Source organism: Corylus avellana, chromosome 2, assembly GCF_965113065.1.
Source record: "Corylus avellana chromosome 2, dhCorAvel1.hap1.2, whole genome shotgun sequence".
NCBI classification, from domain to species: Eukaryota; Viridiplantae; Streptophyta; class Magnoliopsida; order Fagales; family Betulaceae; genus Corylus; species Corylus avellana.
The window spans coordinates 39,035,809-39,047,429 of record NC_142491.1 but is presented as its reverse complement, the minus strand read 5'-3'; the positions used below and the strand labels follow the sequence as shown (position 1 = coordinate 39,047,429).

Sequence of the window (11,621 nt, the reverse complement as noted above, 5' to 3'; positions counted from 1 at the left end):
GGCATTTTCTTCAAGGTTAAAAGACAACCATCATCAACCTACGAAATCTTGAAATTAAAACAAACAAACTTTACATCAAATATCAAACAGATTGCTGTACGTCTTTGTTTTCTTCACTAAGGTCAAGAGCAACATGAGTGCATCATGTGGGTTCTTGAGAATCGAGATCATCTCTCGGTAAAACATTTTGGGTGTATTTGTTAAAAGGTTTTTGATTCAGTAAAAATTGATTGATATAAAAAAGAGTAAGAATTTTTTTTTTTTTTTTTTCAAAAAAGTGAAAAAGTAAGAATATTTGGTATTAAAAAAAAAAATTGTTTTATAATAATTTTTTTATTTGAATAATAATAAAAAGTGATTGATGTGATATAAAAAATAAGAAGACGTTAAAAAAATGAAAAAAGTAAGATGAATATAATTGAAACAAAAACATTTAGCAAACAGGGCCTGTGGCGGTGGCATAATATATATATTATAAAGTCTTATATTTTATTTTGTTGGTAGCTAGGTTTAGATATATAATTTTAGTAATGCTATATTTTTATTTTATAATTATTTGACAATATTGATATAACAATTTTAATTAATGGTTAGATTTTTTTAAAAGATTTAATAATTGGTTTCACAAAAATATTGGGAGATAATAATAAATTAAAAATATACTATATAACATTTGGATAAAGCCTGAAAAGTGAAAACTGAAAAGCACTAAATGAATAAGCGTCATGATCATACACTAAATAATAAAGAAGATTTAACTTTCGAATGAAAAAAAGAAAAACAAAAGCAAAAAAAACCCTTGTTATATGGAGAGAATCTAACCCTTGGACATGGTCAAGTTCAGCCGCCTGACCTTTCCATTGTGGATTTGGATAAAAATCATCTTTTTAAAATAAAAAATTTATTGCCAAAAGTGACTTTAATGGTTTTCGCTGCGTTTAAAAAAAAAATAGTCAAATTCTTAATAATAGTTAAATTTGATAATTATGATGCATTTTTGTTTCCAGTATAAAATGTAAAGCGTAAATAGGCTGATTAGTTTATTTTATTATTCACATTATAAATTTTGTTTATTATTATTATTTTTTTATTCTCTTTCCTTCTCTTTTTTTCATACTTTTTCACACTAAAATAATATTTAAAAAAATAAAGAGTAGCATAAAAAAAATGAATAACTAAAACAAAAATTTGTATATTTTCAATAATTATTTTGCGTACTCTGCCAAAGCAACTCTTAAGGAAGCTGTAATGATGCTCCACAGCAGCATGCAGTAATTCAGGCAAAACGTCAAACTGAGGCGCACGAACTCCAAATTAAAGAAGAAATCAGAGCCAATTCTGCAAGGAAGGATCAGCAGGAAAATCACGAACAGGGCAAACAACCTAAGCAAGAAAAATAAGGGAGTACAAGTAAATATAATTTATTAAAAAAGAATGGCCACTTTTGCAGATAGGGAACGTAGCTTTATTGGTAGAGCCTCCATAAACGCTTGAATGGAAGGAACAGGGATTGATACCTCATCTTTCCAGGGATTTTTTTTTCCTTTAAAGAAAGAAGGAAAATTATATATAAATTCTTTAGGTAAACGCGTTTTTATTAAAAACTCCATAGGTGTTTTTTTTCAGAAATTGACTCCTGGGTCAATCGAAACTACAATAAACTCTCTACAGTCAAAAAATTTTAACAGCCGTTAGGGCCACTCAAAACTCCCAATTTTACCTGATTAAAATATTATTTTTTTATTAATTTAATTTAAAAAAATTAAATCTTAAAAAAAAAATTAAAAAATAAAATAAAATTGAAGGGTGGCCAGGGATGGCGGTGCCAGCCACCCCAAACCACTCGAGGGGTGGCTTGGGGTGGCCCGCGGGGCAGTTTTGAGTGGCTCTAATGGCCGTTAAAAATTTTTAACCGTAGAGAGTTTATTGTAGTTTCAATTGACCTAGGGAGTTTTTAATAAAAACGTGTTAACCTAAGGAGTTTATATATAATTTTCCAAGAAAAGTTAGATGAAAATTTTGAATGTAAAAGTAAAGAACTATTTTATTCTATAAGAAATGAAAATGAATGTAAAAGGTCATAGTTTTTTTTCCTTTCTTTCTCCCCGTTTGCAGTTTGCAGTATTTGCCTGGACAATAGAAAAACTGACCTTTATGTTGTTTCCTCTCTCTCTTTTTTACTCATAACAAAAAAGGAAAAAGGGAGAAAGATTTGTTTGTTTTACCAATAAATATATACGGGGGCATCATTCAAGAAAACTGCCTTTAGTCACCATTGTATTGAATTCAAAGTAAAAGGACTAAAATTAGTTTAAAAATCAGTTTCTAGTTTTTTGAGTTGTAAAATTATTAACCAAATTTTATTGTTTAAGTTTTTATTAATATATTATTCTCATTGGATAATATGCCTAATCCATTTTATATTTATTGTAATATAGGCGATTGTAACTAGGATTTAGTTAGATAGCATACAACAACTGTTATGACACAGTGATGATAAGTGATTATAACTCGTAACAACAATCAACTAAAATCAACAATGTCTAATAGTAAGTATAAATATAAAATATCAAAGAAATAAATAATGATAGAACCAAGAATTAAATTATAAGAAATAGAAACGATAAAATAAAATAAGGAATAAAAGAAATACAAAAAGAATGTAGGTCATGTTTTAGGTTCCGTTTGTTTCGGCGTCAAATGTTTTTCGTCGTAAAATATTTTCAAGGAAGTCATTTTACAGGAAAATATTTTACGATGAAAACATTTTTTGGCGTTTGGCGCGTGTACGGAAAATCTCAAATATTTTTTATATTCACAATATAAAAATACTAATATACAATAATTTAAAAATTAAAATATTACAATACCCTCCCTGGACTTGACCAAGACCCACCCGGAATTTGGCCTGGAGTTGCCTGGGACCTCGCCGGGAGCTGCCTGGGACTCGTCCAGGACCCGACCGGACCTGCTTGGAGCTTGCCCCAAACTTGACCGGGACTACCCCAAACTTTAACCCTTTTTTTTGTTTTTTTTTTAAAAAATTTTTTTAAATTTTTTATTTACTAGAAGCAATAGTTAGTAAATGAAAACTTCATGATTTAAAACGCTCTTTACCTCAAATACAGATAGCAAATAATATTCAGCAAATAATATTCGTATTATCTGCGTGGATGTGAAATAGTAATCATATAATGCGAATATAGATATCAAAACAAAGATCATTACTCACATTTTGCCAATGCGGATATCTTTATTATCTGTGTTCGCATTTGCATTTTCACACCGATTTGTAATTACTAATTTAGGATCTATAAAAATCGATCGATCGAATAAACGTAGATTTAGCCCTGCGTACGCAAAACGCGCCCATTCGTCACAAACCCGTCTCTCTGAAAAAGAACAATTCAGTACGTGTACAAGTACAGTCTCTTCGTCACTCTCTCAAAGCTCAAACCAATTACCGCTTTCTCTTCCTCTTTGCTTTAAGTTCTTAGACCAAAAATGGAACAAGGCTACGTTCCGACGATCCTGGTGACCAACGACGACGGCATCGACGCGCCAGGCCTGCGAGCCCTGGTTCGCGCCATCGTCTCCACGGATCGCTACAATGTTCAAGTCTGCGCTCCTGATTCGTACGTAGCTATCTGCGTAATCTATTTGCCTTTGTTTGGTTAATATATTCATTTTTTAGCTTTGGATTCTCGAAATTCTAAGCGCTGATTATTTTAATTCCGGATTCGTTTCAACGGTCGTATATTCTGTCGAGAAAAATTGTACGGCAAAGTCTCACCTACCTACTGAGACGATGGCGATGTTGTAATTAATGAGGCTTCTGTGTGCTTTAGCTCTCTTCGATTCTGTTAATCGGAATTTTGTTGTGCGAGTCTTAGTCTATGGGTGTGTGGCTTTGATTTTATAAATTTAACTGTTATTATATATAAATGGCCTCTCATGTGCTAGCGTGCATGGTAATTTGTATTGGTATGGAGATCCATTTGCTTGAACTGAGTCTTCAGACCCTTCACTATGGATTCGTGCGAGTCTTATATCTGTATTTTCGCCATTTTCAGGGAAAAGTCAGCTGTTAGTCATGGCATCACTTGGCGTCACCCAGTCTCTGCCAAACGAGTAGATATTGATGGAGCAACAGCCTTTGCGGTTTCCGGTTTGTAGTGCTTTCCATTGATTTCATTCATGTTCATTCACAACTTCCAGTACTTTTCAAGTTTGAGCTAATATCATCGTATCTTCATAGCCAGTGGAATCTGAACTCAATATCATAATACATTAGAAGAACATATTGAATCAGTAGATATATTATGAATTTTATGTAGAGTATCAAAATTTTGATGATATAATATTGCTGTGTAAGGGTAGAGCTTTGTGATCATATTTGAAGTACTTTCCTGTTGTATGTCAACTGGAAAGTAAATCTTTGTATTCTTCGGATATTTGTAAGGAAATCATTACCTTAGGAGCTTGATCAATTTTTCTAGAAAGCAGATTTTTTTTTCCAAATCTTTTTGCTCGTAGCGCAGAGCAAGTGAGATTGAGGTAGTTGAATGAAGAGAAGGGGATTAAGGAATATACTTGCAAACACACACGCCCTCAGGCGTGTGCGCGTGCACACACACAGTGTGTATGTATAAAATAGCTTTGGTTCTACTGTAATGACCACCATAGGCCTAGAGCAATGCACTTACTTTATATCAGCTTTCAATTGATTAGAAGGGTAAAGCTTTGGGTTCTAAAAAAGACCAAATTGGTGGAGATAGTTGTATTGTACTGTTTAACATGTTTCAGCTAATACTACCAAATACATCTGCAGAGTGTAGCCACAAGTTTTCTGTTTAAAATATTTTGATACTGAGGCATGATCCACCCATTCGGACTACTAATAATTAATTAATATATTCAATTTGAAGTATTAGTGCATTTCTTTGGTAGGTCTTAACACTTTTTCACAAGATTCAAATTTTGCATATGATTTGCAGGGACTCCGGCTGACTGTACTTCTTTGGGAATCTCCCAAGCACTATTTCCTATTATTGCTGATCTGGTATATCTCTGGCTTTAGTGTGTGGTTATGGAAGTTTCATTGGTTGCATTGCTAGAGAGGATTAACTTATATGCTAAGATTGTTTTTCCCTTATGATGCTTCCATCTGGCTAATTTCAATTTCTCTGTATAGAGGGCTTAAAACTTGGATATTGTTCTCTCTCTCTCTCTCTCTCTCTCTCAACTTTCTTGGACATCTCAACGGGGAGCTGCAATCATTACTCTGAATTTAGATATTTGGATTTTTTTTTGATGGGTAACAAATCTTCTGAGTTGGACAAAATGCTTGTGCAAACACTTGAAACTCAAAGTAGGGTCCATTTGACTAGAAGTTATGTAATTAAAGTTATTTTACTTTCATTACTGGCTAATTTTTTCCCATTTCTGCACACAGGTAGTCAGTGGCATAAACATGGGCAGCAACTGTGGTTATCACATGTTAGTCTTCTTTTGTGTACATCTCTTTGAAATTCTGGACTGTGAAGATGCCCCTTTCTTATCAGGAAATTAAAGTGATTCTCTTATGATATCCAAGCACACCTAATCACAAGGAAGCATGTTCTTCTGAAACTGTTTAAAAACGAAATCAAGTGATTTTAGTCTCATGAGATTTCAAAATACACCCATTATGACCCACTGTCTCCATTCAAGTAGCTAGTGTCCTTGCTGGAGTTCTGTTTTACAAAGTAATTTTATTTCTTTGGCTTGGTTATGTTCATATTTTTATTGATTGCTTTTGTGTGGAACTGCAGCGTTTATTCTGGCACAGTAGCTGGTGCTCGAGAGGCCTTTTTCAATGGTTTACCTTCTGTGTCTATATCATATGACTGGTATGTAAGCACATACATATGCCAATATCCTACATATTATGAATAATAAAAATAAAAAATAAAAAAAAATAAAAAAATAAAAACAGGAGAGTGAGAGAAAAAGAAAAGGAAAAAAACTGGGCAACTGTAAACAGAGAGAGCAGTGAGGGAGAAAGCACCCAAAAAAACAAAAAAAAAAAATTGGCCATATTGTGTTTCATCTAAGAATTCTTTCAGCTGTCTTATATTTCACCCTTAATAATCTCACTACCATTATAAGGGTCCTTTTCTCCTATATGAGTGATTTGAGTTCTTGACGTTCAGGGTTGGGGGTAAGAGTAATATTCATGACTATACACTTGCTGCTGAGGCCTGTTTACCAATCATAAGTGCAATTCTGGCTGAGGTCAGGAATCAGACTTATCCTCAAAGATGTTTTCTGAATATAGATCTACCGACAGATGTTGCTAATCATAAGGTATATTTAAACTATTTGAGTGCATAGCCTTATGAAGAAGGGGCTAATCTTATTACTCAGTTGTGGTTAATTCATTTAGCTATGAGTCATCAATTTGGGACTGCTTGGATTATATTTGATTGTTTCATGATAACAATGGTAGTGTTTTCTTATGCTTTGATTAATATGTGGTTGTAATGTTGTTTTGGTTTGTCTCATGCACCTCGAAAAGGGGTATAAGCTGACTAAGCAGGGTAAGGGTATGTTCATGATGGGATGGAAGCAAGTTACTTCTAACATGGAAGGAGGAAAAATGTTATCAACTATGACCATGGAGGCTAACTCAGAAGAATCGGCAGAAACTGAATCTTCAAGTTTGTCGCCAGAACATCTTTTGTTCAAGAGGGAAGTATGTTCTTTTCTGTATCTATTAGCCTCTTTATATTGTGAACTCATTGTCCAATTATTTTACTAAGTTGATCTTTACTCTCATATTCCCTGAACTCTTCTGTATTTCATTTTCTTACCTTTTTTTCTGTTTAAAAGCAAATGTTATTATTTCATACTTATCCCACTTCCATGTTGCTCAAAATTACTTTGTTCTTAACCATTCTGAACAACAAATTCAAAAAGTTAATCAAGATAGTTATTTGCCAATTTCACCAACATAAACCAAGCGCCCTATTGACCAAGCCTTATAGACCTGTAAACATAGACTTGATTAGGAGTTCTAGTATTTATCACTTTTGTGTCATGAAGATGTTCAAAAGTTAGGAACTCAGAAATAACAGATGCAGCGTCGATTGGAAAAAGAAAGGCTTCTCCTGGGTTTGTTCAAAGCAGAAGTTTCAATCTTTTCATCATGAGTATTTTGCCTTTCTTTTCTCTACATGATTTTTGAAGCATGGGTTTATTGTGAGTGAGAGAGAGAGAGAGAGAGAGAGAGAGAGGAAAAACCACTTTACTATTATTATGATTATCATTGGTATTGTTACTTTTATGGATGAAGATGAGGCTGTAAATCGATGGTTTTAAACTAAATAACTTCGTGGAATGATGTAACTGGCTGCAGGTCACGTGAATCACACATGCTTTAATTCCATGTTTTATGGAGTAATGTTAAAGTGTAAATTCCAAAAAGTAAAATGTCAGCAATGGTGCGTGCTAGTAGAAAAGGAGAGAAACACAAAGCAATGCTAGGAGCTCCATGTTCATAGATAGAGGAAGCCACTTACAGAAATAGTGGCCCTAAATTCCACCCACCCAGTATATTCAATAATTTCCTTCTGAGGAATAGAATGGGATTCTGTTGGATGGTGTACTGGATGTTACATACCGTGGTTATTGTAAAATTGCTGATCCATATCGTTTCATCTAATGACTAATGCTTTTGGATGCAACGTGATTAAAACACTTAATTGGAACAAAATGGATAATGAATGATTTTGAGTTACTTACTATAAACATGCAGGAAACCTACTATCTTTTTTTAGAAAGCCTATTTTGGAGGACATCAATCTTCCTGCTTTTTTGCTTGATTTTGAGCATTCCACTGTTTTCTGCTTAAAATTTTGATTCCAGTTTTTGACTGTTGTAGGTGAGGGGTGCCCAAATTGAAGATGATGATACAGACCACAAATTTCTTTTGGAAGGATATGTATGTAGATTTGATTGATAAACTTTATCTGCATAATTTTATTGCAGCCACATTAGCTTTGCTTGGTTAAAAGCTCTATGCAGGCCACCACTAACTTGGTATCGTGATTTTATTTCAGATTACTGTCACTCCTCTTGCAGCCCTCTCGCCTGCAGACAAAGACTGCCAGGCCTTCTTTCAAGATTGGCTGCCAAGTGTGGCTGGACGTCCCTCTTCATCAGCCTTATAATGCGGTAAGATCCCCTTGTAGTAAGTCACTTCAGCCTATATAAGTTTCCTTTTACACTCTTCTGTGACCAGCACTATTACATCATCATAAATGTTTGTTGACATACTTGATAATGCGTCCATCTTGGTGGAATTATAGGTTTCATGTGTTTGCTATTTATTTGATAGCTTGATTCTAAAATATCAGTAGCGGCAGTGGTAGATGTACCTGTTGTTCCATTCAGCCCAGTCATTTCATGCTGAACAAAATTTTATTAGGTTGTTGGAGAATGCTATTTTAACACTTGAAGTGGTAGGACAAATAATAGTATAATACACATGGGCCGCCGGGGGCGGTGGGGACCATGGCCTCCAAAAAATGTGAGAAACCCCTAGCTCTCTCAGAGAAAGTGAAAAAGTTTCCCTTGGTCCTGTCAAAATTTTAAAAATTATCCCTTTCTTCCCTTCAAAATTTAAAACAAAACCCCTCTAGCTCCCCAAAAAACTTTAAAATATCCCTAAATGTCTGAAAAAAAGTCCCCCCCGGAATCCCAAAAAAATTGAAAAAGTGCCTTCTTACTCTACAAAAAAGCTGAAAAAACCCTGAAACATCTCTAAAATTAGAAAAACCTCTAGTAACCCTAAATCTGAAAAAGCAAATAATATTTAATCCCCACCCCCAAACAACAAAAGACGAAGTGTTGGCTCCGCCACTGTTAATGCAGTATACAAGGCAACAGCAACTGCAAATATTTTGCTAAACTGGTGACTTAATTAAGTCTGTACTGATAAGATTCGTGTGATAGCATTCTTATTTGTCGATATTTTTATACCAGATTTTAAAAAAGAGAGAAGAAAGGTGTTAGAGTATCATATTTTGAGTTTCAATAGGAAAAGTTCCCTATAATTTTCTCAACTTGTACATTTTTATCCCACAAAATTCTAATTTGTGTTTGATAGTTTAAATAAATGATAATGGAAAGAAAATGCTGAATTATCCGTAAGAGCATTAGATGTCTAATATCTCTCTGTTTTCTTTTGAACAAAAATGTTGAATTATGCAGGATTATTCATTTTAATCCTATTGAAAGGGCGAACTAAACAAAGTACTGCTCAAATAATTCCTTTGGATTCTTCTTCCAGATGCTATCATTGTTTCACTGCCTTCTAATTGCCAAAGTTTGGTTGTGTTTCTGCTGATATCACTGTTAAGAACATCCGAAAGGCTTTTCCAAACCCACCTTAATTTGTATGATTAAGTGGGAAATAGACTTTCTTTAATCTGTTACATTTCAATTGATTAGTTTGATAGCCGCTTTGACTTATTTAAATTTACGAAAAACTGCCAAATTATTTCCCATCTATGTGAGGTGTGTTTCTAGTTCAAAATTCCAAAATAAGCGATGCTGACGGTTAACTTACCTTCATTAATTTGTACTAGAAATCATTCTGCTAATTCATCACAGGTTTCCCAAAATAATAATATGCTTTATTCAATAACGTATGCAATAAGATGAGCACATGAATCGTGAGCGTGACAGACTTTTACCTAACCCAGCTTTACTAGATATTGAAGGTTGGGTTTGCCAAAGGCTGGAATTGTTGAATCGGTCATCAAAGTCTAGCAAATTCAATTATACAACTTCCAGAATGGAAGATAATGGCTTTTGAAGGTTCGTATCTTATAGAGCTTCTTCAAGGTTGAATTTGCTTATAGCACAAAGAAGGCTTTAGAAACTCCAAGGTTATCTTTTGTACCAAAAAAATACCAAAAAAAAAAAAGAAAAAAAAGAAAAAAAAGAAAAAGAAAAAAGAATAGCTTTTATTAAGAATGGAAGGTGGAATAAAATAGCTTTGGCGTTAGAGTATATGATATGATGATCAATAACCATTCCCATTGCCCATGGTTATTTTAAAGCTATTTCATTTCTCATTTTTTTATTTTCAATAAAACTATTTATTTTCTTAATGTAATAGTCATTATTTGTACTACCTAAATAGATGAAAGGTGAAAATGGTTTTTGTTAGTTTTTGTTGGCTAATTCGGTGTTCAAAACCAAAGTTCCAAAGAAACTTGAAAATCACCGCGGTGGTTGTTTGGACATGGAGCTAGGTTGTTTGAACAGCAGAAGCAGCAACTCAGTTTTCCCCCAACGCATGGCTGTCTGGGCATGGAGCTAGGCTGTTCGGACAGCAAAAGCAGCAACTCAGTTTTCCCGTCATCGCAAGGTCCCATTCAGACAGGCACTTACCCCGTCCAGACGGCCCGTAGGTTTTATGCTCAAAACGTGTTTTTATGTGGGCCAAAGTTTAGGGTTTTGTAGATGTTATAATTACATCTTTATAGAGAGAGAAATATACGAATTTCTACCATAGAGTTCATCAAAGGCTGTACTAAGAGAAAGTTTATGTTGTGAGCTAAATCGTTCCTCTTAGAGTATTTGTTAGTTTGATTTGGTGCTATGATTGAGAAGTCTATAGAAAGGATTCGGTAAAGGAAAATCACGTTGAAGAAGATTGTGAGCAAGTAGACGAGTTATAGGCTTGTCGATCTTATAGAGTTAAGGTCTTGCATCAGTTTGTAAGTATTCATAGTGTCTGTAATCTCTGAATATTTTTTGATAGCGATTTCTTGGGTTTTGCTATAATTGAGAGGTTTTACTTTTAGATCGATTTCTAAAAAGTTTCATCTTCGTCACCAAAATATTTGTGTCTGCGTAATTTACTGCTTTACATATTTTGGTGATTGAATTGTTTATTGTCTCGTATTTGTTAATTTCGCATTAATTGGTATTTGAAGTCGGTACAACGTTTTTCAGTTTTTTATATGAAATTTACCGAAAGGTTAGATTTAATTGTTGCTTACAACACACCATAAAAGAATAAGATCCTCTATTTTTATGTTTAAGATCTTAAGATTTTATTTTGTTACTTCTAACATTATGTATGGTATCACGTAATTTAAAATTTTTGAATGACGTGGTAATATATTTACTATATTACAACATGGGAAAATTACACTTTAGCACCCCAAAGTTTGGGGTGATTTTCAATTTGATTACTAATGTTTCAATTTTTGCAATGCACCCTCCAAACTTGCAAATTTTTTTTTAAATTCGACCAATGTCATCCCAAAATTCCTATATTGCTCCTAATTTTATTTTTTTATTTTTTATTAAAAAAAAAATTGGGGGGGGGGGGGGGGGGGAGTGCAAAATTGGCCAGATGGTGCGAATATATTTTTTTTTAATTTTTTTTTATAAAAAATAAATAAATAAATTAGGGGCAATATGAGAATTTTGGGATGACATTGGTCGAATTGAAAAAAAAAAAAATTACAAGTTTGGGAGGGTGCATTGCAAAAATTGAAACATTAGAGATCGAATTGAAAATCGTCCCAAACTTTGGGGGATAAAGTGTACTTTTCCCT

At 33.7% G+C, this 11,621-nt stretch overlaps 1 protein-coding gene across 1 annotated transcript; it reads left to right on the top strand.

Moving 5' to 3' along the window:
• Nucleotides 1–3,342: 3,342 nt before the first annotated feature.
• Nucleotides 3,343–9,555, top strand: LOC132167871 (Survival protein SurE-like phosphatase/nucleotidase). Its single transcript, XM_059578909.2, has 10 exons — nucleotides 3,343–3,635; nucleotides 4,074–4,168; nucleotides 4,998–5,062; nucleotides 5,456–5,499; nucleotides 5,814–5,891; nucleotides 6,195–6,348; nucleotides 6,560–6,736; nucleotides 7,925–7,984; nucleotides 8,103–8,217; nucleotides 9,256–9,555. Exons 1-9 carry the CDS (start codon nucleotides 3,505–3,507, stop codon nucleotides 8,211–8,213), a joined length of 915 nt encoding a protein of 304 aa, XP_059434892.1. The 5' UTR covers nucleotides 3,343–3,504; the 3' UTR covers nucleotides 8,214–8,217; nucleotides 9,256–9,555.
• The last annotated feature ends 2,066 nt before the right edge of the window (nucleotides 9,556–11,621 follow it).

Coding starts and splice junctions, on each gene's coding strand:
- LOC132167871 (XM_059578909.2), top strand. CDS start 3,505: ATGGAACAAGGCTACGTTCCGACGATCCTGGTGACCAACGACGACGGC. Junction 5,892..6,194: donor GTGTCTATATCATATGACTG/GTATGTAAGCAC, acceptor CTTGACGTTCAG/GGTTGGGGGTAAGAGTAATA. Junction 6,737..7,924: donor ATCTTTTGTTCAAGAGGGAA/GTATGTTCTTTT, acceptor TGACTGTTGTAG/GTGAGGGGTGCCCAAATTGA.